Source organism: Colius striatus, chromosome 5 (genome assembly GCF_028858725.1).
Source record: "Colius striatus isolate bColStr4 chromosome 5, bColStr4.1.hap1, whole genome shotgun sequence".
In the NCBI taxonomy this organism is placed as follows: domain Eukaryota; kingdom Metazoa; phylum Chordata; class Aves; order Coliiformes; family Coliidae; genus Colius; species Colius striatus.
The window spans coordinates 22594426-22621954 of record NC_084763.1 but is presented as its reverse complement, the minus strand read 5'-3'; the positions used below and the strand labels follow the sequence as shown (position 1 = coordinate 22621954).

Genomic DNA, 27529 nt, shown 5'->3' with positions numbered 1-27529 from the left:
GTTCTACATTGAGCAAGATGCAGAAATATGGATGTGAAAGAGGTTTCTGTGGGTTTGGAAGAAGTCCTTCTTCTAACTGACATCTGTCAGGCTCTCCCTTTAGCACACTCTTTTAGCCAGTGATTTTGGTAGTCCAAGGGTAGGATGATACCAGTGAGGTGATTGTATGCCAGTACAGTCCACAGCTTTGGGATGGCCCTGTAATTGCACTGAAAGGAGACTTTTTTCTTCTATATTTCAGCTATATCTTTAGTATGCAAGGGCCCTATCCTGCAGTCCAAAATGCAGCAGCCCTTCCCATTGCCCTTTGGTGGTGTTCAGGTAAAAGTGAATCCCACTGATATTAAGGAAAGTTTTGCCCTGGTCAGGGCTCCAGGGCCAAGTCCAGTGATAGTACAAAACATGAGGAGTACAAAAACAGAGAAAAGGATTTGCATGTGATAACAACACAGCAGATGATTGAATTTACCAGCAAAGAGGATCAGATTGAGGCCACCCTCATTATTTTCCTATCCTTCTTGTGAAAGAACAGGTTGTGTGCAAGCACAACTGTAAAATACATTTGAGCCTGAATGTGAAAAACACATAAATGCAGTCTATTTATCAGTGACCCTTTAAAATAACATCAGTAGTAAAAAGGGGAACTTTGTTTCATCCTTATTTTAATCAGTTTCCCTTTTAAAAGTTGCAAGAATACAAGCTTCATGAAGCTAGTGCTACTGAGCTGCCAAAGAGGAAAGGATGAGAGCCAGTTACTTTTCCTCAGCAGCACAGTAGGAAATGCGTAACTGTTAAATTTCAGTTCAGATGTTTATATCTTTACATATTTACAGTGGAACACTAGGTTAGAGCCCAAGAATACGTTCTTTCTCAAACTGAAATAATATGCTTTTTTTCAAGGGAACAGGAAGAAAAAAACTAAATCTCAAAACATGGGACAAGGCACTACAATAGCAGAACTCTAACTGTGATTGCTCAGATCATTGTGTATGAATGTTGAATTTTCTGCCTTGTTCTGTTCCAGAGACTGAAGGCAGCGCTGACTCATCATCCTGCCACCATGTCAAACGGGAATATGAACACCATGGGCCACATGATGGAAATGATGAGCTCTCGGCAGGACCAGACGCCACACCATCATATGCACTCACATCCTCATCAGCACCAGACACTGCCACCTCATCACTCGTACCCGCACCAGCACCAGCATCCGGCGCATCATCCTCATCCTCAGCCTCATCACCAGCAGAATCATCCCCACCACCACTCTCACTCGCACCTTCACACACACCCAGCACATCACCAGACCTCGCCGCACCCACCGCTGCACTCAGGCGGACAAGCACAGGTAGACCTTCAGGCCGTGCTGCCTCGCTCAGTTTTGCCTGATCCCTGTACTGTTTCTTCTTGCCCGTATGTGTTGTCAGACACAAGCCCCTCGAGGCTACTCGTAGATGTCTGCTACCAATGGTGGGGAGGCGCAAACTTTATTCAGAGAACAGTGAGGCAACAACTTGTTTTGCTGCTTAATTTGCTAGACATTTGTAATATCTTACTTTATAAGGAGCTCTCGGGCTTTTCAGTGCTCTGAGCTCTGCAAATTGCCACATATCCTTTTATGGATGAGGTTTATTTTGGAGATTAGCATATGATATGTGTTACTTAATGTGTTTGAACCTGAAATTCTCTGGCCAAGATTTAAAGAGCTGTATGTGTTTTACCTGCAGAAATACATAGCACAAAACTGGAGGTAGTAGAGGTAGTTCTAAGATACACTGGCTTAGAGGAAAAGCAGAAAGGATGCAGACTCTGAGAAGGGGATAGCAGCCTCTGTCTGCAGACTATGAGAGAAATCAGAGATTAGCTGAGAGTGTGGGCAATAATGGGCAGATGTTCTGACAGACAAAAAAGATGGTGAAGCCAGTCCAAGGAGAGAGATTTAAACCAGGAAGGCAATTTTTAAATGGATTCAGATGATGAGAAAGTGAAGATCTCCATTGAACAAGATGGAGATCTCAATTTTTGGACCAGATATATTTGGCAATTTGAATCACTCGTACCTGAAGTGAAGTTTCTTGAACTAATGAACCACTGAGCACAGACTTTTGCAGAGTCCTTTTTCTAGAGGAATTCAATTAGTGTCTTAAGATTATAGGCTTCTGCATCCAGATTGCACGAGAAAAATAAAGCTCTTACTCAGATCTGGGGGGTAAATTTAAGGAGGACAAGTGGGCAGTGCATAGAATGAAACCAAAGAGGAGTGCCAGCCATATGAAGTTCAATCTGTGAAGTATTGTGTTGCTTGCAAATACCTTTCAGACAAGCTCTTAGAAAGAAAATCAGAAAATTTGGCTGATCTCCCAATGTCCCACAACATTAACTATTTACTACCATCTAGCTTTATTATTGCAGGGGCTGCAAGCATACGGGATTTCCCTAAAGCATTTGCTAATGTAAAATGAATTGTCAGCTTTACAGAAACAGTCTAAATAAGAGAGCAGCAGACTCCCCTGTGAGAAGATGTCCAGAGCTTTCCTAAGTTTAGTTCAGTCTACACATTGTGAATTCAATTATTTTCCCATCTGTTAACGAGTTACTTTCCTTGGAGTTGTTTAAAAACTGCAATAAAAAGACGTTATCTCATAATAGAGAAACCAAAAGTATCTTATGGTTGTCTTGGAACTCCATGAGAGAGCAAGGATAAAGTTGCACTTAGCAGCCTGAGGACTCCATGGATGAGGTGGAAGAAGTCACTAAGCCTTTCTGAGGCTTTTAAAACAAGGTAATTGTACTGACCCCTCACTGAGGCTTTGGGAGGATAAACATGCTAATGCAGAGTCAGATACCAAAGTATGGAGCACTGCTGCAAAATATCAATATTACCACTTTTAACAGGTGAGGAGAAAATAGCTACAAGAGATTACAAACCTCACAGCTCAATGAGCCAGTGGCACTCCTCTGGACCTGCTCAAGCAGGTCTGTGTCTTTCTTGCACTCATTCCAGTTAGGAGAACTTAGACTTATTTTGCTTTGTATTCCCTGTTAGATAGACACCTCAAAAGACTCACAGGTGGGCAAGAAGAGATACATGCACCAGAGAAGGTGGGCTGACTGGCAGTCAAAAAGTTGTGTCAGGTTCACACCTTATCACAGCCCACACAGTCCCTGGAGCTGGGCCTGTGCAGTCAGATGAGCTTTGCCATGCACAGTGTGTCACTGGAGGCAACAGGCCCCATCAAGGATGAAGGAGGTCTTCACCCTGTCCATAGGTATAAGTGTCACAGAAAATGGGAACAGAAGGTGATGAAGTAGGAATACTGGGGCCAGCGGCTTCCCTGGACAGCAGGCCTCTTGCTGCACGTCTGCTCCCATGGTGCAAAGGCATCAGTGGGGAGAAAAGAAGTGTTTGCTCAGTAATAACCAATTAGTTAGTACTTTCTAAGCTTATCCATAGTCCCCATGGTAATGGCAGATGGAGGTCAGATTGGTCCAGCAGTTATTAATTTTATGGTGTATTTTACTAAATATTAACCTCCTTATTCTTCTGAGCTAGATTCTTCCATTCCAGACCACTCGCCAAATGACAGCATGGCTCATGCTGCTGTAAGCAGTGTGCTCCCATGCTGAGACTGTTGTTATTTGGAAGTTATTTTATGCTTTTCAGCTACCATTTTGATATACAGGACCCCAATGAATTATGATTTTTGTAGAATGAGTGAATGGGTACTAGTTTTCTGGTAAGTTGCAAAAAAAATGAGAGAAATTCTGTATCAAGCATAAAAGTAGAAATCACCTTTTGATAGGTATCTTTCTGAGAAAGTGAGGTATATTATCAAGTTGTAGCTAAGTAACCTCAACTACTACAGGAACGATGCTATTATTCTTGTTTTGGTCCCATGAAGGTGTCTTTGTATCAAACTTGCCAGAGTGATAGCTTAAGCAGAGTAGAGGTTTGGATGTTTTTTCATTCTCTTAGCTGTCCTACATTTGTCTTCATTATGGATATGTGATTAGTATCCTCAAAAAAAAATAGCCTCTATTTTAATATATGTTAATTTTCTTTCATACCACTAGGCAAGGCAGCAAAATCCTGCTAGAGAATCATGCTTGGACAGTTACTAAGATGTAGGCTAAAAGATTTCAGGGTTAAGAGCTATCTAGTAAGAGTCAGTTAATTATCCCATGTGACATTATTTGTGATGTAATAGCAACCTTTATAATTAATATCTGCCAGAGATGGAGAGAAGGTTTTGTTGTTCTGAAAATGTGCTTCGACTGCCCAAAGACTGACTGGTACATTCTGAAACCAAAATGAACTAGTAGTTATTCAGGGAACTTCTGGACAGAGTCCAGCGCAGGGCCACCAAAATGATCAGGCATCTGGAACATCTTCCTTATGAGGAAAGGCTGTGGGAACTGGGGCTGTTTAGTCTAGAGAAGAGGAGACTGAGGGAGGATTCATATCTTATTAATATTTATAAGTATATAAATGGTGGGTGTCAAAAGGTTAGGGCATCCCTGTTTTTGATGGTATCTAGCAACAGGACAAGGGGTAATGGGATGAAGCTGGAACACAAAAAGTTCCATTTGAACATAAGAAAAAACTATTTCACTGTGAGGGCGATGGAGCCCTGGCATGGGCTGCCCAGGGAGGGTGTGGAGTCTCCTTCCTTAGAGGTCTTCAAAACCCACCTGGTTGTGTTCCTGTGTGACCTGATCTAGGTGGACCTGCTTCTGCAGGGGAGTTGGACTAGATGATCTGTACAGGTCCCGTCCAGCCCCTCCCATTCTATGATTCTATGAAATGATAACATGAAGGAGAAAAAAAAAGAATCATATAGTTATCTTTTTCTGCCTATGTAGCAGACTCTACTGAGGGACTTGAGAATTTTTAAAGTTAAATTAAAAAGGAGAGAAATGGGATAAGGAAAGCTTTTGGTGTCCATAAACATAAATAACAGATCTCTGAATTCTGGGAGGGTGTTGTATGTGAGAAAATTCAAGGCCTTTGAGGAAACGTTAACGTTAAAACTGATCTCTGAGGCTTCTGTATGGATGTATATTGCTAAAGAGGCAGCATGCCCGAGTTGGTGGATAGGGAGCAGCCAGTATCCCTAGGCAGCGATCTCCCAGTGTGCATGGCAGCCTAGGGATGCTGCAGACACCATAGCCCTAGGACTCCAGCCCCTGGTGTGGACAGAGGATTAGAGATTTTACCAGCAAACGTTTGGAGTTAATACAGCCTAAAATTCTAAAAATCAATCAGAAAGCGTGGTGTTGCTTATTTTTTTTTTAGAAGGTTATTTAAAAACAAATGAACAAACAAACATTTTGTTTCTGTTCCTCTAAGAGAGATTCCCTGATTGTGCAACATAAAGCTGGGAATAAATTCAGCTTTATGCAAAAAGCGTTATCTGATGCACAGAATAATTGCACATAAAATTGCCACTTTAATTGATACCAGTCAGCTGGGGGAGGGAGCAAACTTTTCTTTGCAGTTTGTGGTGAGATTCTAGACAGAAAAGGACCTCTCAAGATGATAGTTATCATTTTAATTGAGACAGACAGAAGTGTTAGGCAAACACATGTTAATTGCTGCAATTGAAATTCAGGGCTCAGTCTGACAAAGCGCTGAGTACATCCACTCCCTGGAGTCAAAAAGAAGCACCTTGGAGGTTTGGGCCTTTGCCCGAACAAGAGGGTTAATTTTGAGTCAACAATTCAGGTTTCCAGACTGTTCCAGACTGTGCAGGAGGGGCAGCAGCAATGTGAGTGGCAGCAGCGGCGCCCGCTGGGCACAAGCGATGGAACCTGTGGGTCAGACTCCCTGGCACAAGCCAGAGCCCCGTGGCCTGGGTGCCGTGGAGAGGCAGAAGAGTCTTCCAAAAGCTGAGTATTTCCAGGCAGCTGGACATTAAGTTTGATGCTGGTTCCTGATAGGGATGTGACCATGTGTTTCATCCACCCAGGAGAAGGAGCACAGACTATGTGGGGTTGCCAACACCACACTCCTTTTCTGTAATGGCATGGGCCAGTTACTCTCAGGAACAGGGTCAATATTTTCCTACACTTGAAAAAGCATAAATACACCTAGTTTCATAGCAGCAGGTACACATGTGGTATGCCTCTACTGTCAAAGCTAGGCTGCTGAACAAGGAGTATAGCATCCATGAGAGTCAAGTGCAAATGCTTGATAAGGGGAATATACCTTCTCTATGCAGTGCAGGGATATGAAATGCAGGTTTGAGTTCAGGTACCTAAATCCTTTCTTTTGCCCTCAGCTGAGGGGCATCGAGGTCTGCTGGCCTTGCATGACCCTATTCTGTGCTCCACAGCTCCACTCAGGTACAAATAGCACTGCAGCTCCTGTCTCCAGAGGTGGAAAGGCATGAGATAGAGACAGGGGAGCCTGTGAAATACAAATGTCCTAAAATTTTGGAGGCAACTGGGAAAAAAAAAGAGAGACATAAATAATACCACTACAGTCTTGGGCTTTGATTAAAACAGTTGCTGAGAGAAACTTGACATTTCAGGTTTGAAATAGGTGGTGGCAGAGAAAGTACCTAAGTGAATGTTTTTAATAACTAACTGTAAGGGGAAAAATATTTTCCATACTAATATTCAGATGATTGTTTCAAAAAAATCTCCCCTTTGAGCGTGGTAAGGATTTGCCAGCAGCTAATTTCAGTGGCATCTGATACAGCCAATTTTGACTCACGCCTGTTGTAGACCTCACTGGGGAGCAGGATGAACATGTGAGATTTCCTTTTCCATTTCAGCATCCCCCTCTGTAACTTTCTCCCCTCACCACCCCTTGCCAAACCTCTTGTTCCTCGCCAGGTCTCGCCAGCAGCACAGCAGATGCAGCCCACGCAGACAATACAGCCACCACAGCCAACCGGGGGTCGCCGGAGGAGGGTGGTGGACGAAGACCCGGATGAGAGGAGACGGAAATTTCTGGAAAGGAACCGAGCTGCCGCCACACGCTGCAGACAGAAGAGGAAGGTCTGGGTGATGTCACTGGAAAAAAAAGCAGAAGAGCTCACCCAGACAAACATGCAGCTTCAGGTGCGGGCCACTGTCTGCGCCCCCAGGACACAGAGGGGCTCTTTGTGCTGGCAGGGGCTGGCAGTGCCTTTGGGACTGCCCTGGCACAGCTGCTCCTAACTGGAGCGTGGGCATAATCAAAGCCGATTAATCAAGATGTGTGTGCTTCAATTAAAGAAATTACATTTTAGTGGGATAAGCCAGGAAAAGGCTGTCTTGGGATTTAGAAGCCTTCACTAGATGGAGTTGTATTTATTTTCTTTTCTTGTCGCTGTTTTTTGTGGGGATATTTTTTGGAAGTGACTCTAATTCAGACTTCTTCAGAGCAGCACATGTAGCTAAATCCTCATTGAAAGCCAGAGAGATATGAGCATAAATAGTTAACCAATAATGAAAACAAAATGGACAGTACTTCTGCCTTCATCCAGAGGTGTGCCTGTGTGCTGCAAGAGCAGAAAGACTTACTAATGGCAGTACCCCAAAACACAGGGGTGTGAGCAGCACCCAGGCACCAGCTGTGATGAACTGTGGATGATAGCAGTTCTGCCACTGTACCCCTGAATGTGAACCCTGTGGGGTCTGGTCCCCCACCCCATCCTGATGCAAAGAGCCAGAATCTTTCCTAAGTGGATCAAAACATTGCTTCAAGTATCTCTGTTGCTGTGAAGTTAGTTCATTTGTCAGTGTTCATCACCAAATCTGAAAGCCAAATTGCCCTCAGAACAAGTTATAAATTAATGCCCTGAACAAATGTTAACATAAATACGAGCACCAAGTGACATTTTTTTTCCCATTTCTGAAGTCGTGGAGCAGTTTCTGTGTTCTTGAGTTTCAACTTTGCAGAAGAGCCTGGTTGAAGTTCTGTGGCAAACCAAACCCTCTCTTTCTTTTCTAGAATGAGGTTTCCATGCTGAAAAATGAGGTAGCACAGCTGAAACAGTTATTGTTAACACATAAAGACTGTCCGATAACAGCTATGCAGAAAGAATCACAAGGATATCTAAGTAAGTAGCTGGTATGTTTGCACTGTCTCCACACTCCTCACAGGAAAGCAAAGTTTCTAATTCTTCCCTCCAGAACCCCTTGTCAGTCACATTATCGCTTGAACCTGTCTTCTCAAACATCATTCAAGCCATCCAGTCTCCTGCCCTTACTTATCCAGCCGTGCTCAAATGCACAAAGGCCCTGGTTTGCACCTCATGCGGCAGGGCTAGCCTTCCCCATCCTTCCCTTCCACACGGACATGCATGCGGATGGACGCTCACTCCTCTGTGGAGGATCCCGTTTGAACTCACAGCTCCAAACCCACAAGAGTCCTCCTGGGCGCAGCGCTGACAGCACCTTAAAATAACTCTCAAAAGGAAAGTTAAAAAGGAAAACATTACAGTCCCCTCCAGCAAAAAGGGTCCTGTGCTCTGACAGTGGCGCAGACCAGGCACAGCACAGGTTTCCAAGGTTTGTTCACTCTTTTTAAATTCTTATCTTCTTCTTTTTTTTCTTTTTTCCCCCCAAAATTCTCATCTAATGGAGCTGTTGAATCGATTCTGTCTAGCTGATGCATTTTATGAGGGTGGTAATTTAGGGACAAATTCCTTGCTTGGCTCTAGAGTGGCACAGAAGAGCCTCAGGGTTAATATTTGCAAAATTGCGGCATTCTCTTAAAATAGAGCCCATTTCTGTCTCTTCTGCATCACTATGCATCTGGCTCTTTAACAGTACTCAAAGAAAAAAAATACATAATTGCATTACATGCCTATCAACTATTGCTTGAATTAGATTTTCTGTGCTGCAGTGCACTGCACTCTAATTTTGATTCCTGCTGGAGCAAATGAAGCATTTTAAGCATCTCAACTGATTTTATAGATCTTAAGATATCAGATCTTTTATCCCGACATTGGTTTCATGATCATTAGGTTCTTGGACTTTTACCAAGGTCCATACTTCTGAAGTCAGGTTGATACCACAGAAGCTGATTTAAAAAAAAAACAAAAACAGAACACCCCAAAGCTGCAATAGAGAATAGAGAGAATGCTGGATAACGGTATTTTGAAGTCCTGAGACTTGCATTAATACTATCAGATTGTTAGTGTTGCTCCTGTAGTAGTATATCCCTGTTCCAGAAGTGTCACCCAGCCTGGACTTGTTAGTCAGATGGAAAGATAAATGTATATTGTCTCTGTGCTCTCACTCCTTTCCCAGGTCCCGAAAGCAGTCCTCCTGCGAGCCCGGTCCCAGCTTGCTCCCAGCAGCAAGTCATCCAGCACAACACCATCACAACCTCCTCCTCCGTCAGCGATGTTGTGGGAAGCTCCACTCTCAGCCAGCTCGCCAGTCACAGAACAGACATCAACCCCATCCTTTAAAAGAGGTTGATCAGAAACTGCTAGGGGAGTGGGGCAGCGTATCAAAGTGTCCTCTGTGCTAAGGACATTTGCAACCATAACTCATGCCTGGAAGATTCCTCAGTTCTTGAAAGACTCTGGCTTTCATTTTTATAGTTATTAAAATGTCTTTTATACTTAGTTACATAAAAGGGAGTTATGCAATTAATATGCTATCAGCTTGAGAAATGCTTTGGTGCTTTCTCCAGTTTTTTTGGTACCAGTTACTTGTTTATAAACCTAACTGTTTCTGTACATAGTCATGTTTCCTTCTCACCGATATAGCCTGAAGCCTCAGAAATATGGAGTTGTGTTAAACTGCAGCTTGTTAGCCAATGTGAGGCATGAAAAATATTAAACAGAGTCATACATAGGTAACTAGGAGTAATTAGGCTATAAATACATATGGAGAGGGAATCTGGTGACAGCATAATAAAAAGTGAGTTAGCATTGTGCTATGAGCAGATCCCATCTTGCTTTCAGAGCCTCTTTCAAAGTGGTTACATAGGACAAAATCAAGCCCAAATAACATGCTCTCCCCCTTCTCCTCTCTCCCGTACTCTGGCCTTTTCTCCTCCAGTTACTTTTACAGCTTCTTTTTCCCTTCCCAAACCCTTTTAATCCCGCAGCTTTTTTTTTTCCCTGCTTTTTTTCATTCCAAGGCTTTCTTGCTTCCCTTTCTTTTTCTCAAAGAACGGTGATGAACAAGTGAAAACTTCAAGCCCACCTAAAAACTGTCGGCACAGCTGCTGCTCTCACTTGCTCTTCACCTGCAGCTGGGCTGCGCTGAGCGTTTGGCTTTTAAAAAAACAGAAATGCTTCTGATTTAGTGTTTTTAATAAACAGTGAAAGGCAAAAGCAGTGCAGCCCCAGGTGAAGCGGGATTGAGAGCCAGCTGTGTCGATGCTAGCAGCCCTGTAAGCTTCTGCAGTGCAGTACGAACGAGCAGCACCCGAGAATCACAGCAATTCTTTTGCACTGACAGTCATTAACATAGAAAAATCTATGTAGTACATAATAATTCAGAAAACTTTTGTACCCTAACCCAGTTGTGTTGTTCTAGCAATGAAAGCCAACAGCCTCAGGTTTCACGGCCTATAAACAAGAAATACATCAGCATAACGGTTCTGTCCGGTTGGAAAAATGCCATTTTTAATGCCTAGGGAAAGCCCTGCTCTCTGCAGGCATTCTTTTAAGTGTTCCTGGACCTATCTCGAGCTGACAGACAGCAGTGTAGCTTCACTGACTTTAATGGCACTTAACGCCCGTTTGCTGCGCGTAAGGAATTGTCTCATTAGGACGCTAAACAGTTTTTAGAAGACATGTGGCTGCTGGAAAGCGCTGCAAGAATGGCAAATCCCACTGTGCCCTGAGTAAAATTCAGTCTTGCAAAGAGGGTCTGGAAAAGAGCCTTATGCCACAATTAAGGTTTTTGTTTGGACGCTTGGGCCTGCCCCTCAGCGCAACTGATTTGCATCCCCGAGTGGTACCAGTGATTGATGGCAAAATCAGACAGAGATGATGCCAATTAATTATGCTGCCTTGCTGTATGTGGGGACCTGATTTTGCTCTCAAGTCTGTCAGCGACAAAACCTCCCACTGCTTACCCGGGGAGCAGGCTCCAGGCTGGTGATAAATGATCAAATATTTTGAGCTACATCTTTAATAGCAAAAGCTAAATCAAGTTATTCCCAGCAAATCCTCTAGCCCTGAACATGCTTTGTTCTGGAGCAAAGTTCTCTTCCTTGAAGATCATGTCTTTGGTTTTTCGAGGAGTCACGGGTTTTAAGAGGGTGGCTCTTCTCTATGCGGGAGGGAGAGTGAAACAACCGAAGCATGAGGCTCTGTAAGGAGCAGGGCCCACCTAGAAAGGAAAGCAAAATTCTAAGGATCATTCCTGTCCAAATTAGTTCTCACCTTGGTAACTAACTTTTACTCAGTATTCTTTTCTTTAACAGCTTGCTTTCCATTTATGCAAATACACTCAAAAGATTTTTAATGTACAGTATAAATCTCGACTTGATTATATAGTCTAAGAACCAAAAAGAGATGAAAAAATACAAATGTAAAGGATTTTCTATTATATTTTAGACAAACATATGCTTTTAAAGTGCTTTAAATACCGAATCTATAATTGTTTTTAACCTCCAGTTGTAATAGCTAAATGGTTTTGCTTTATCATGGCTCCCAAGGGAACTTTCTCAAATACGCAGTTGAGCAAAATGTTCCAGCTGAGTATCCACTATGTAAAAAAAAAACAAAACAAAACAAAACCAAATAAGCATCTCCCCTGTGTCTGAATTTCATCATTCAAAGAAAATGCCACAGGGTTAATTTTTAAAACTTCAGCTCTATGTGGGTAGCACTTAAATACATTAAAAAATAAAAATCAATTGTTGGTAATATTAGAAAACCCAGTTGAGCTACACTGCACTAGAATTACAGTTTAGCTTCATTTTATTCAGTCTCTTCAATTAAAATATTTAGCTGTTAAACTGAAAGCCTCTACATTAAAAAGGAAAAAAAAAAAGAGAAAAAATACAAAAACCTCGCCTAAGTTTTGTTAAATTCAGCAACTTGACAGTTTGACTGATGTGTATTATATATAGCTCAATTATTTCTTTTTTTAATGCTAACTAGGCAAGCCAACCACACATGTTGGCCTAAATGTGTAACTACAATGAAATGTCTCCTCTCTATACTATTGGCCTTTAGGTATAATCCTTGCTAGTGATGTGGAAATAAGTAAAGGATGAAAAGCTATTTGCTATTGCTTCTTGTAACTCTGTCGCAGGTTCACAGGCCAAGACAACATGCAGCATATTTATATCAGCTATATCTTCAGTAAAAGGACCAACCGTACCAGGCACCTTATATTGCTCATCAGATTCACTTCTACGTTGAAATGCTCTTGTTTTCCACGGGGGTGATCCTGCAGCCTTTCCTCATGTGGCTGGTCTGGCTGGGCACCAGAGACTGCCTGAGCAAGGGCTGAGGGAGAAGCCCCTGCCCCACTGTCCTCTGGACGTCCATCTGTTGCTCGATCAGTGGCACTGGCCTCTTCCTAAGCACATCACTCTAAACGCACTTCCCGGCCTCTTTCTGGTGAGGAGAAATCCTAGTTTTCCATGAGCTACTATTGGAGATTGCTTCGCTTTCCTCCTGCCCCAGCGATCCAGCCCGTCGCCTGGCTCCATGCGCCATCCAGCTGCCAGTGGACGCCTCCTTGGGAACACTCCCCTCGCCCACTGCCCCGGGCAGCTGCCGGGCAGCCACAGCCACTGCCAGCGCCTTGTCGCCAGAAGCCACTGCTGGGCACTGAATCTGAAGCGCCTTGGAAATCTCAGCCATGGACAACTGCAGTGCTTTGGTGGGAAAGAAATGATGCTGTGATCCGGTTCCTCCATCCCTGACCCCCCTTCCCCGAGTCAATTTATGCAAGCCATATTCATAATGCTGCCTGTGGGAGACAAGTAGTTTGTGTGCTATCATGGTGTGTTTTATAGGGATGACAATGATGATGATGATAATAATTTATGGAGAATTTCACGCTGTTGGGAGTTAATTCCTGCTACGAAGCTAAATGTCTGCTGCCCATCTTCTGAATAGTGGAAAGTCAATGGTTCAGTGCCTCAGTGCGTGCGGATTTAATGTGTTAATTGACTCTGTCCTGTAAACTAACAAGCCAGCCATAACTGTTGTTAAATGCCCAAACTTTTGAGGATTCGTATTTTTTTAAGCAACAATATTTAGTGTTGAAAACTAGCCTTTTAGTTTAGGCAAAAAATGTGCTTTTTAGCAGCTAATACCTTTTTTAAAAAAAAAGCGTATAGAGTGAATTTATGAAAATTCATGAGGACCAAAGCGATTTTAAAACAGGAATCTATTAATTTAGTATTCACATAGAATTTTATAAAGTATTTATTAATAAATGTTATTTTAACACATTCCATTTGAACAGTATTCTTGTACAGAATCTGTTTGGGTTTTTTAAGTTACAATATTAGTTTTGCAATAAACTACTCTAAGTGTGTGTGCATCTTAAACTTTCAGGGTCTCAAGCAGAAGTCATCCATCTAAGATGGAAAAGCTTGCTGAGGTCAGTTGTACAGAAATTCCTAGAATTAAATGTTTTCCTTAAAGCAGCATCTGCTCTTTTTTTTTTTCCTTTTTCTTTTTTTTTGGTAGCAACAAAACAAATTATGAACCTTCAGTTGTTTCCTTCGTATTGGAAATGTGCTCTCGCATTTTAGAAAGCATGGGTCAACATATAACTGGAAAGCCTGTCTTTTTTTTCACCTTTTTTTTTAAGGCTGATTTTATACATCACTATGGGAGATAGATGTAACCCCATCCTTGTTTCTTTTCTAATATTACATAGTGAGTTGCACTATATTGCCTTATCATTGCCTCTTCTGTCCTCTTACTAAGCAGTGTTCCTTAGATTTAGACCATTGAAGCTCCATTATACATCAGAGAAAATTACTGGAGGGGGAAGAAGAGAAAAAGATTGATCTGTAGACATAAAAACTAAACTGTGCCTATAAAACAAAGCCAGTTACAACTAATTAGTATCTTATTTCTACGTTTCAATTATTTATATAATTTTAAAATTGCACTTTAGCTCTCACTCTCTTTCTTGCTCTCCCTTGTTGAATCATTTATAAATACTCTTGTAAAACATTTGCACCAGATACATTTATATGCTTCTGCTGGTGGCATATCTACAACTTGTCTCTCACACCTGCCCGAACGAAGCAGCTGAGAACAGCCAGTCTGCAGTGTGACTTAGACTTTATACCCTCTTCATGACAGCATATAAATGTTTTATTATGCAAAGTGCGTGTGGCAGCATCTAAGCTACATTTATAATCTCTCATCCCGAGAACCAAAGTGTCCTGTATATCATAAGGTCAGGAGACTGGCTGTGTTGTGCATTGTTGTGCACTTTGACTGTTGTCCAACTCACAGTAGCTGTGAAGCTGCAGTGATAACAGTGGCCATAACTATGTATTAGAGTTCTGAATCAATAAAATATGTTGCCTTATAACTTGACTAGGGACAGCACCTTTAAAAAAAAAAAAATAAGGAAAGAGAATAAAAACTTTCTAAGGACAAACAAAAGCAATATAATCTCAAGTTATTTCAACACCAAAAAAAAAAATTGTTCAACTTTTCATCTGAAATAATAATCTTACTACAAAGAGACTGTATACATCCATAGCCACATTTTTGTTTTTCCCAGAGCTTACAGTTATCTCAGTTTCATCAGTGGCTTGACACTTAAGAGCTAAATTGCTTACCATTATTGGTTTTCCATAGCTTTCAAAATGACTTTATAGCAAATCTTAAACTGCATGAGGCCAAAAATGTCAGTGTTTGCACACGTGCACAGACAGGAATGTTTCTCAGTGGAAATCTGATCCTTCCCCTCTCCTTGGACTGGAATCAATACTTTCAACTCGCTAATATTTAGATGAATGTATACTACCTGGGCTTTATGATCTCCAATTCTATATTTATGCAAATTAAATGTTCCGTTTCACCTGATGGAACTCTTCCTGAAGCCCATTTAAGAGTATGCTATCTCATGCCATGAGACTCTCAGACCCAAATCTCCTTCTTGACTAAAAATCTGTTTGACAGCCTTCTGAATGAAGATGAAAGCTCCTTCTGGCTTTGCAGAAACTGCAGCAGTGTCAGCAAGCAAAGTGTGGGGGGGGGAGGGCTGATAGGGCATTTCAAGGGAAATGTTTTCATTGTTGGAATTTAGGAAATTCCATATAATTTTTTTCCTCGGCCGTCAGAGCTGAGATTGCAAAGAGAACCCTGTCAGAGACAACTTTTACCATGCTTCCACAAGACAAACTATTTTGCATGAAAAGTGTAGTTGCTCTTCTTATAAGTGCATGCCACTGAGAGTTTTGCCTTTATCATTGAGACCCAAGTGTTTCCCAGCCCATGGCCGTGAGCTCTGTCCCCTTCTCTCTTAACAGCCCATTCAAATACTGGGTGGCACTCATCAGTGAATATTGCTTCTTTGGACTGTTGCCGATGTCCTGGTTTTAAGGAACTTTTAGCACTGCTTGGAGTAAGCCTAAACTATCGAAGTTTATATATAAATATATATTATATTAAAAAAAAGGTGCTGTCACAGTAAGTTTTGGGCTTGAGGTTGTTTGTATTGTATGCAAAGATTTTGTGTTTGTTTGTCTGTTTTATTCTGTAAAGCAACCACCTTCCTTACTGGAGGGAGATTAATTTTTTTTGGTACATAAATGTAAATACTTGCTGCAGCATTTAATATGTTTAATTTTGTTAAGCTTTTTGTTGCATTGTGAACCCATTATTGTTACAAATGGACAATGTGTTCATTGAGACTGTTCAACTAGGTCAGATTTTTACATCTCTTTCTAGCTAGAAGAGACAGGAATTTTGTGCATTTGTACAAATGTTAATAATATCACTGCAATTCCAATATAATAAAGCACTCAAAATACAAACAGCTCCAGTAGTTTGGCTGTGTCTGTACCCTAGACATTTTACAGTACAGATAACTCCTGCAATCGAACCACACTACTCTTCAGTGGTTTTTATTCTGAGCCACAATCCCTCATCTCCCCCAAAATCAGAGGACCACAGTGCTGGGCACCTTCCTGTCAAGTGGTAGGTATGAGGGGCTATGGAGGCCTTACAGCACACTGTTGCTCTCCAGCAGCTGAGGTGACTTTGCAAGAACAAATTCTCTGAAGCTTTTCCAAGGAGAGAGGCTGCAAAGGCTCAAACAAAAAGACTTACGTGGTGGAGTCTGACATGAGGCCTCGGCATAAGGATGAGGCAAGCTGTTATTTTACTTTTCCTTGCAGCTGGAGTGTGCTTATATCAAAATACACTCTATGCTTGTTATCCCGCCAGCCTCGCTTCTTGCCAAAAGCTGCCTGGAAATGGATTTCCTGCTGGGCTAATTAGCTCTAATTGTGATGCCCCTGTTATCTTGCCAACCTTATTTCTCACTCTAAATTGGTCCATACAGACCTTGGCACAATAATGCGTAAATGGTAATCTAAAGTTAGTCAGGATGAATCCATCTCTTCAGTAGGCAAGCCAGATTTTGATTAATGCAACATGATGACCTTGCTGGCAGTGCCGGAGCAATGGCCTGACCTGATGGGGCCCGAGACACGAGAGGGGCAGCCTGTGCTCCAGGGCCCAGTGCGCCCGCACCAGACCCATGCACCGTTACTGTGCTGCTCCCCTGGAGGCCCTGGCACGGGCACAGCTTCTGATGCTCTCCCTTTGGTTTTCAAGAGGCTAAATCTGGCCAAGAGCATTCACCCTCCTAAAATGGGTAGGAAAAAGGCAGAGCTATGCTCCTGTTCCCATTCTCCTTTCATAAAAGCTGGAAGATTCAGCAGTGGGTGCACATGGCTCTCTCTTTAAGGGGGTACAGCAGACATTTTCCCCAAACATCGAGTCATGGTATTAGTGGGAGCCATTTCTGAGGCCATATACTCCTGCATCGCCTTTAAAGCAGGGCTATCTTGCCATGGCTCAACCTGTATGTATGCAGCAGGGCTCTTGCTCTGGGACCAAATACTGAAAGAGGACCATCATCTCTGTAAAAATAGATGTCCCTCATGAAAGCATATCACAGGACTATTTTATTGTCCACACAGTTATATTTACACCTGACAGTATGAGCTAAGCAAGATGTATTCAGGCTGAGGTAACGCTGCCCTTCACAGCTGATTCATGGTTTCCCAAACCTGATCACAGTATTTGTTCCTCTTCCAAGCAGTCCAGTGTTACTATTGCTCTCTCCAGGCTGCTCTAAACATCATAACAAAGTTATTATTAGAGAAAAAATGAATCAGCCTGAATGCACACTTCTTCCCCTTTCCTTTACAGGGATGCAGCCAGAACTAGACTAAGCTGAGGGCACTCTCCATCAGTGACCAGGTTGCCCCAGCTTATATCGGTTGGAGCAGACTCCCTGCCACACCAGCTCCTTGTGCTCTAGCTTAACATGCTTTAACACTTAACATGCTCACAGCTGTCTCCTGAACCCAGACCGCAGCCTCACCTACTTGCTGTAAGGGTGCTCAAAATTAATGGTAATGCAGCACAGTTTGGGTGGAGATGATAAGCTAGCAGAGGGCACCATATGTATCCGAAGGCACTGGCACAAAGCAGGCATCCTTAATAGATTAGCAACAGCAGATTGGAGAAAACAGACAACTCCTCTGAAAAGGGGTGGGAGGATGGAGACTAAGGATAAGGGGTTGGGTGCAGGTAGCCAACTCAAAGGAGCTCAGACGTGGAGACAAGAGCAGAGAAACTGGAAGTGGTCTTGTGCTAAAGAAACCATTCAGCAGGTAGGTGGAAAAGCAGTTAGACATTAATGCTTTTTTGTTAGTTTTGGGGTGATTTGAAAAAAATACTCGGGTAGACAGAACACTGAACATGCAAAGATACAAAGCTCTCTGATATCACACCGGCTCTCAGCATAAAAAAAGCCAAAGCAAGTCTGATCCCCTCCTGGGGAATTTTCCACATGCAGCACTTGAGGACAGCCTCTGAAATGGCATGGTTGGTTCTGTTCTCTCCATCAGCAACCCTTAACCACCCACAGCTCTAGCAAAGGCTTGCAGTACAGACCTACCTGCCAGCTTTCCCTGTCCACTCTGGAGCCAGCACTGCCCAGCAGAAGGCTGGCAACCGGCTAGTTCAGAGGGAAAAACAGTTTTCCTCTCTGTAATAGCTAGTGGCTGCTGAGGCCCCACTACAAGACACTCCAGCTCTGCGACTACTCCCAGCATTACCCTCTTGCACCCACTTTCTCATAGAAAGGTTTTACTCAGAGTCATTGAAGAGCTCAACCCACAGGGAATAAGCACAATGTTAAACACAAAACTTCCTGAAAACTAGTTTCAACGGAGTAAAAAGAGTCAGAAAGGAGGAATCAAAATTAAGCCAGGATCACAACTACTCCCCAGATCAGAGCCAGCAACTGAGGAGTTGGGGCCATTTACTCAATTCTTTGGTCTGCTTTGTTATTGCAACTGCCCTAACTTCTTTTTGCCTCCAGTCTGCCCTGCTGCAACAGGGACATTTGTTTTGGTGTCTCTAAGCATGACATTAGTGCTTGCCATTTGCTTAAAATTCTCTTTCTGCAGCACTCTTGAGCAGTATTTTTCCTCCAGCCTGCTCTATTCTCCGGTGCAACACAATGCCATGGTATGAGAATGACCCTGAAATGCTGATAAAATATTTAAGACACGTGTTCTGATTGTGTTAGGCAAGCAAATACTATGAGAGCCCGACCATTAGTGAACCTGATCAACCCATTCCCCCAGGACTTGCTAGCAGAGCAAGCCAGAGCAGCCTGACCTCAGAGCAATGGGCAGCTGCCTTTCCCAAAAGAGAGGGGAGCTTGAAGGTGGATTTGGCAGAGGATCAAGGAATTTGCAGCTTGTGTGCCCTACTCTAAAAGTAAATTATATAGATAGATTTAGATGACAGATATAGATATAGACAGGCAGGCATAGATTGTATACATATACACAATATAGACAGATACATAGATGCAGATGGTATAGATGTGTGCTTGTATATGTGTGTATACAGCAGGTCAGCAGGTGTTTTCACAGGGCATTGCATTCAGCTGACAGCAAGTCAGCTTGAAAGAAAGATATATACTTGGCATAACTGGCTAGTTCATGTAGGAAATTGAGTCAAGAAAAAATAAATAAAGGCATAAACAGTTTAGTTTAAATCTGGGGCCCTCAGGATTATAATGGATCACATAGGAAGACAGGAAGCTTTGTATGGAAAGACTCTATATCTTCCTTGCACTTTCTCTTCTGTTTCACTAATCATTTTCAGTCTGTGTTATAAGGCAGCTGAGCCAATTCCAGCTTAGTAAAAGTTTTTCTTAGTTTCAAGAAGCTGTGCTGCAAAGACAACATGTAGCCATAGATGAGAAAAGTGAGTCCATGACTGTGGACTCCGGTTACACAGGATTGTGTTTGGTATCACAGCACCAGTCATTGTTTTGGCTTGGGTTTTCTTCTCGTCGGCATTTTGATGTAGCCATTCCTTACACTTTGATGTACAAGTTAAATTGTCAGAATTAAACCCAGGCAGTTTTCACAAGCTGAACGAGGAGGGTGAGGCAGTGGTAGGTTTGCTTTTGCCCTGCTGCAATGGTGGCTTGCCTTTAGAGGCAAGTTTTTATCATTCATCTCAAGTAAGTGCAAGCTCCAATGACTGACACCCACTTTGCTCCTAATTTCTGCAGTTCTTATCTTCTGAAGTAGCTGAGGGACTCTTAGCCTTCTACAAAGGTATTCCTGCTACCTCTTCTTGCTAGTACTCTATGGGATGAGGTGGAGGGCCTGCAGGGACACCCACAGCTCCACATTTCCACAGCAATACAACATGGAGGTGTCCTGGCAGTGAGATCTGCAGGGCCCCTCCCGCACTGACCCACTTGGCTCTGGAGCTGCAGGTGACTCCTGCTACCACACTGCAAGAGCTGAGCTAAACCAAGGGACTGTCCTTCACCTGACCGTACCTCAAGCCAATATGACTAAAACCAAGGAAAAACACAGCAGAAAGGCTGCCAGCATAGCAAACTGGTGTGGCAAACCATGCAGCTTGCTGTGTGTAGGGGCCTGTGAAGACAAGCAGAGCTGCAGGTGGGAGGGCAGGGAGTGAGCAGAGCAGGGAGAAGGCAGTGGGTTGGAGATGGCCAAGATGTTTGTGAGCTGCTGTGTGTTGAAGATGTACTTCCAGGCTGTGCCCCAGGCACCAGATGGAAGCTCTAGCGACATGGTGTCCACAGTTTGTGCCATCAGTGGTGGTGGTGCAGCCTCACTGTCCGTGTAAGATTTACTCACCTGACTGCACTTCTGGTGCTGACCCACCAGCAAGGCTTCACTCAGAGCTGCCCTTCCTCTCCAAACCCCACGAAGCCAAAAGTAGTTTTAAAATATGATCTGGTCTTTACCTAACAAGAGCCAGCCAACCTCAGTCTGCAGACAGATGGAAATCTAAGCTGCTGATTAAAACAATGGAGGGTTTTTTCTTCTTTTTACGGTTGCTTTCCAGAGCAGAACCTACATTTTTAATTGCTTAGGAAGACTGTCAGAAGTATCTTCATGAGGGCAATTTCCTTTGCTATGTTATTCTGCAAGTCACTTAAGGAGCGTACAAAATGTACAAAAAAGTCCTTTTTGCTCTCACAAAAGTCCTTGCTTCTCTCATAAAATCGTTTCTCCTTCCCTTGCAAGGCTTGGAGGAGTGCAGAGAGGCACACAGGGCTGAGCCCCGCTGAGGGAGGGCACTGCAGAAGGAACCTGGCGTGACTCTGGCACTCATGGCTCCCTTCCGCAATGAGAAAAAGGTCCCCTTTTCCCAATCAGAAATTAAGCCTCCTTGGCTTGCTGAAGCCACAGAAGACATCAGTCCCTTTTCCAGGAAAGCTCTGCTCCTAACGTGGCATGAGAGCAGTAGGATCCCATTGGTGTCGCAAAGCAGAGATGTGCCAGCCGTGCTGGGCTAATCGGAGCGAGCAGCTGGGAGGGGAAGCCAAGGGCAGCTTTTAAACGCACGCGGCAGAGAGAGAGGAATGAAAAATATTAAATGGATCGAGCCTGGCCTTGGAACTAGACAGGCAAACATCCAAGCCGGTCAGCAGGGAGTAATGAGGGCTTTTAAATTAGATGTGATCACCTATCTGTGGCTGTACAGAGGGTTTTCTGTGTAGCCCCCATACCTCAGGGAGAACCCCAGACACATGAGGTTGCAAGTGTGCTGTCCGTGCAGGGGCTCTTTCATCAGAGAATTTCAAGTGCTTCTCAGGCTTTAATTTAATGACCTAATTACCCAGGGATTTAGGTAAATATAATTGTCTTCATTTTTTCCCAGCAGCACGCAGAGAGAAATAAGCTGACAGAGAAACTAGAAAACATGAACACACCCCCCACTTTCCTATTCCACTTTCTTTCCTGCTCTGGCCAACAGCCTGTACGTCATGGCCCTGACAGGAGACTTCAGGCAGATGCAGCTTTACCTGCCGAAGACATAACTGTGCAGTCCTCTCTAGAAATCCCAGTCCTTGCCCTCAAGGAGAAATGAGCTGTTTTGCTTCCCATCTGTCTTCTTCAAAGTGCTGGCCAAGCTCGTCCTCATTAAGAGGCCATTAAAACACCGATGTTCCTGACATTATGATTTCCTCTTGGATCAGATGGAAAGATTTTTATATGCTGTAAGAAGATTCTCCGTCTCTGAGATTTCTTTTTTATTTGCCCAGACCAATGGCTTGTGAGAAACAGGAATGGGAAACCATATCGGCATTCAAATAAAACGCCACGATCATCCACAGAGCCGAGGGGGAAGCCCTGCAGTCTCATTAACCAAACTAGCACATGGTTCTAATCAAACGGGTGGGAGCGAGACATTCCCTTGGCCACGGATACCACCGGTTTTTGCCTTAGGTTCCAATTCTGTAACTCTTATTCATCTGAAGATAAACGGGCTTTTCAGGCAGGGAAAGAGGGCTTTGGGACTGGACTCTAAGGCTTTTCATGTATTCAGTTGTCACTTGCCTTTTATATTCAAATTCTGATGGGTCAGACTTCCTAGATGGTGTCTTTCAACACCTAATAACTCACTCAGCGAGCTCCAGTGCTAATACAGATGTCTTCTTATCAAGCTTGAAATGGAGCAGTTTGGGGATTATTTGAAAGACACTTTTTGGTGCTCTCTCCCTCTATGTTTATACTGAGTCCTTCACGAGGATTATTTATGTGGCATTTCTTTTCTATTACACAGTTGAAAACGTCACCTGTTTTAGCAGGAGATTTCTGGGGTGAGTGCAGAAATATTTTGAGGAATTTGGTCTCTGCCATTTGCTAATGGAAAATCTAGTAACCAAAGTGGGGTTTTTTTAAAAACCACAATAAATTTTATATTTGTTACTGCTGGATTCCCATTAAATGCATTAATTACATGAATGTTTAATGAAGCAAATTAAAAAAATACCCATTATGTATAGGGGACTGTGAAAAACAAGGTATTCAGCACCGTGTGCTCTTATATACTCTTAATAAAAGACTTTCCCTTAAGGTAAAAACCCAATAAACTATGCCATAATGTGCTATGGGACCCACCATTGATTTACAATGCATTACTCTTTTAGCAGTAAGCAACTTTTGCACAATACACAGCAAGCTTTTATATATTTATATACACGACCTTTTTTTCCTTCTAACAAAGATTTATTGAAATTCCCCAGAGCATATTCATTTTCTGAAAAGTCCTTTGTTTTGCTCTGCCATATTAGTCGTAATAAAGGCAACAATCTCCTTCCTGATTGACACTTGTGATATTAAAATTACAAAAAACATGGGAGTCGACACCGCAATGCTTTGTATAGAAATAGTACTCTGCACACTCCATGAGACCAAATGCGAATGGAGTTTGCTAATACCTGGCATTCTGCAAAACTGTAGCACATTGGGTGAGGTCTAGAAATACATGGTGAAATTATCGTAAAGTCCCAGTTTCTAATTCCTCCAAGGAAATATAAATTATTAACTGTTAAAATAAGTTCATACACCTTCTGTTCCCCCAAATATAAATGACCAATACATAAAACCTATACCAGCAATTTCAATCTAATCACCCAGAAAGTTAAATTATGCATAACATGATGATCATGGGTCGAAACTCTTGAAGAAATAAAGGAGGATTCCCTGAAAGGCACTTGCCAATCCTTCGCATGTCATCAAAGACTGTTTTTTCAAGCACGATGTAATGTCTCATGACATAATGGAACAGTTCTCGGTGTTCCCTATTAGTCACACTGATTATTATAGTTGGCACAGGGTCCTCTCCACGTTGGTTCCTTGGAGGTATGTTTGCTCTCCCATTCCCATTCACTCCATTATAAGATCCCTTGGTTCTAAAAGGGTCTCCTTCTGCCTCGGCTTCACCTATATAGTCACAGCAGGGGAATACGCAAGACTGAAGCTTGCTATGGTTTACCCCCAGACACGTTCATACATGCAGAACCGTGGCCTATAACTAGAGTAAGCACAAGAGACTTTGTGGGGAATAAAAGACATCTTTGATCGCCTTAGTCACTTGAGAAAGGTCTGCTGAACAGCCAGTGTTCCCCGAATTCACAAGCCTTTGGGGCTGCAGAGCGGGGCCGTGACATTCCTCTGCCTATCACCCTTCCAGCCTCCCCACGGCCACGGCAAAAGCCTCTGACAGCCGCTCCCAGACCTTCGTCCTGACAGTGAGCGTTACTCCCCTGTCACCATCCCCAGTGCCGGCGGGCACAGGTCCCGCTCCCGCCCAGGACAAACGGGCCGGTGCCCAAGGACAGACCCGCAGATGCCCCAGGTTTTGCTCTGCCTCCGGCAGATGCTTTCTCTCGGCCAGGCAGCCCAGGCACGGCCGCGGCCGGAGCTCAGGGGGCGCTCATTGAACGCCGGGCATCTCGCTGGCGTCGACGGGGCCAAACCCGCCGTAACCGGGAGAGGCCGCAGGAGCGGGGCGAGCGTCGTTGGGTACAATGGGCCGCGGTGCTGGCCCGGCTCAGCTCGGCTCGGTCCGGCCCGGCGCGTCTCGGCTCGGCTCGGCGCGTCTCGGCTCGACTCGGCGCGGCTCGACTCAGCGCGGCTTGGCTCGGCTCGACTCAGTGCGGCTCGACTCAGCGCGGCTTGGCTCGGCTCGACTCAGCGCGGCTCGGCTCGGCTCGGCTCGGCTCGGCTCGGCTCGGCTCGACTCAGCACGGCTCGGCTCGACTCAGCGCGGCTCGGCTCGACTCAGCGCGGCTCGGCTCGGCTCGGCTCTACTTTCGCGGTCCGTCCGTGCCCCCCTGTGGCGCGGCCGGGAAGCTCAGGCGGCAGCAGCCACTAGTCCCCAAGCAGCCCGGCTGGGCTTGGAACGGCTCCGGATCCCGCTCCGGCCCGGCTTGGCCCCGGAGCGCGGGCTGGCCCTCCCGGCTCGGCAGTTCAGGCCCTCGTGGGTTTAGCGTAATGGCAGCTCTTTCTCGGGGTTACTGTGTCACCTGCGGGAGGGCACTGAAAAAGACCATGCGCCCAACTGACCCGCGTCCTGCTCTTCCTACAATGCTGCCCAAGGAGAGGGGATGGGAGTTGCACTTGTGGGGTTTTCCCTTTCCTGTTTCAGAGCTGACAATTATTGCTGTCTTCTCATGTACCTTGTTACATATCTGAAATTGCCCTCTACTTCTATTTTTCAGCAAGAAACCAGCCATGAGGATGCAGCTGTAGGAGTATGAATGAAGAATTCCAGCCAAAGAATGAAAACAAGGGAATTAAAAGAGTCACTGTCATAAGTATCTTCCTTACTCTTTATATATATTTACATGTCTCAGCTGCTTGCTCTGTGAACTATACTATTTCTGTTATCAACTTCAACAAATGTGGAAATGGCAAATTGAAAACTTGACAAGCAAATGCTCGATTGGAATAAAGCTCCAGAGCTTATAAAGGGGTACACATCCATGTGCTGTGAATAATCCATCTCTCTCTTCTGTACAGCAGGGGCAGTCTCCAGCTTTCCAAAGCTTTCCCCATTAAAATGCTAATCCTAAAAGAAATTAAATGAGCAAGCAGTATGGAGTCTCTATAAACAGGACAGCACAGCCTGGGGAGGGACCTTGTGCATTGGGCATAAGTAGCAGGAGTTTGGTGGCAGTGGATGACCAGTATGGAAGGAGGCCATGAAAAGTCAAGTGCCAAGCATAGCCACCTCTGAAACACGTGAAAACACCCTCTTGCCTGTCAAAACTTCTGCCTTTCTGAGGAGCAAATGGTGCTCTGGCTAGGACATGTTTAAGAAAGCAAGCATTGGCCTTCACAGACAAGTGATATTCTCAGAGATGTGGGGCTGGAGGTACTTTGGGGGAGGCGGCTGGAGAGAGAAGGGCTGTTGGTTGGAGATGCGTCCTGCCATACAGAGGGACAGCTCTGAGGTCAGGGACAGCCCTGAGGGGTTATGATCAAGCATGATTCAAGTAAGAGGCAAAGAGCAGCAGAGGGAAGCCAGCAAAAAGCATGTAGAAGCCAAAAGAAACCAGTATGGTCAGAATGGCAGGTAGAAACCAGCTGCCTCACCAAAAGAATTGAGACAGTCCAAGAATAACCTGTGTGGGAAATCAGAAGAGCTGCAATGAGGCAATTTAATTGTTGGTACTTTGTTTTTCTCAGTACCCTAATCAATAATCAGAAAATTATGTTAATTTGCAATAAATAATAAAGTAAAAATTCCACAAATTGATACGATTTTGCCCATGACAGCCTGAGCACATTATGCTGGCTGACATGAATAAGGAGGCCATAACCCCTTGATACCGATTCACACCATAAATCTATCCCAGTACAACACACACTGCACTCACCATCCTGAAAACTTAACATTATTCATCACAAAAGTTACTCATGCATTTCCAATCACATAATTCATATTTGGACTTTGGGAATCTGGCAAATTATCATTTAAGTTATTGGTGCTTGAGGCGTCAATGGGAAGAGCAGGAACTGAAAAGAAATCAAAATCTTTTGGTCATATGGGAATTCTCACAGAAGCCAGATAGGTTTTGTACAAAAATATTTGAAAGTTGTCAGGGCATGTGCAGAGATTTCAGTTGAAAGGAACGCTCATGCATTTTAGGTAAAACCATTAAAACAAGGGCTTTAGAAATTAAGAGAAATCTCAAACATCTGAGTAAAATTCTGAGTTGCATATGTGTCACAGTTAAAACACTGTAAGTCAATAGGAGAGAAAAATATTGTTATTATTCACTGGTAAATTAGTTTTCTCCATTTTGCTGTGTGTCCCAGGAGCTCCCTTTTACTGAAGTGATCCCTAACATTAGAGCACAGCTATCCCTCTTAATGCCATTGTTTAGAAGGAATATTCGAAGCAGACCACCCAAACAAATCAAGCAACTACTTGAGTCATGCTACTGAAAGTTTTGCTGGAAACTACTTCTAAAAAACAGTTGTTAGGTTTAAATCAGAACTGAAACCCTCCTTCTTCATACTGATACTCCAATATAGTACAAAATCTACCCCTACAAGTGCTGACTTTTGTGCCTGTGCCTAACTCTTAGTACCATGAGACTATTGGTGATAGTACAGATAAGCACAAGCATGAGTGTTTGCAGAAACCAAGCTTATCTCCAGCTTGAATTAGTAGGGTTCAGGGTACTTGAGCAGACATACACTTCTTTTTCTCAGGAGCCACAGGGTGAATAGCCTCCAAGTTTCAGATCTCCCTTTCCACTCTAAAGTCAAAACTTCAAAAGTCTGCAGTAAGAACCTTCGGGGATTAATGTAATTCATTCTTTCCTGTCCAAGTTTTACATTATGGGGTTATTACACTGCTCACCACAACTGCGAGCTCTTGGCCAGAGACAACTGTTTCAGTTTATTTTAACAGGGTGTTTACCTTATTAAAGAAATAACAAAGAAGGATGATTGCATTAATTACTACATCAAACTAGCTGCCATGGCACTCCCCCACTAACCCTCAAATCAATTAGTTGCATCTGTAAGTCAAGTGATTGAAGGTTTTTTAATTATTATTCCTTTTCCCCCTCTTTTTTCAAAATCCATTTTGCCGTTAATAGTGTCTCTTCAAGTGAAAGCTATTGTTCTTCACTGAGAGAATGGAAAGATTTAGATGGTCTTCTAACATGTGGTAAGAGGTTCAAGGCTTGATTCATGGTTGCTCAGAACCTTCTAAAGTGATACATACCCCACAAAGTGATTTTAAAATGCTACTGTTTTCAACTGATAGCAGTTTAAACTCTTCTTCCGCTGGTGTAATTTGTTACAGGGATGCCAAAAAGCAGTAAACCTTTGGGGCTGTCGCATCTCTCTGAACGCATGGCATTACTGGCATCACACTAATTTAAATCCAGCATTAAGAACAAGATAAAAAATAGCTAAATTTCTTGTCTTTGTGATCGACCTAGTTTCCTAAGGAACAACATGTATGTGCTGTATGCAGGGGAGTGAGTATACATCTTTATTGTCCTTACATCTTTAACCATT

At 43.5% G+C, this 27529-nt stretch overlaps 1 protein-coding gene across 2 annotated transcripts in view; it reads left to right on the top strand.

The window, feature by feature from the left end:
* Positions 1 to 14608, top strand: part of CREB5 (cAMP responsive element binding protein 5) — a 261919-nt gene extending 247311 nt beyond the window's left edge. For both annotated transcript variants that reach the window (XM_061996946.1, XM_061996948.1), the window contains 4 exons: positions 1025 to 1348; positions 6841 to 7068; positions 7943 to 8051; positions 9247 to 14608. In XM_061996946.1, coding sequence (XP_061852930.1) covers positions 1025 to 1348; positions 6841 to 7068; positions 7943 to 8051; positions 9247 to 9410 — 825 coding nt within the window. In that variant the 3' untranslated portion in view covers positions 9411 to 14608. The remainder of the gene's footprint in view (positions 1 to 1024; positions 1349 to 6840; positions 7069 to 7942; positions 8052 to 9246) is intronic.
* Positions 14609 to 27529: the final 12921 nt, after the last annotated feature.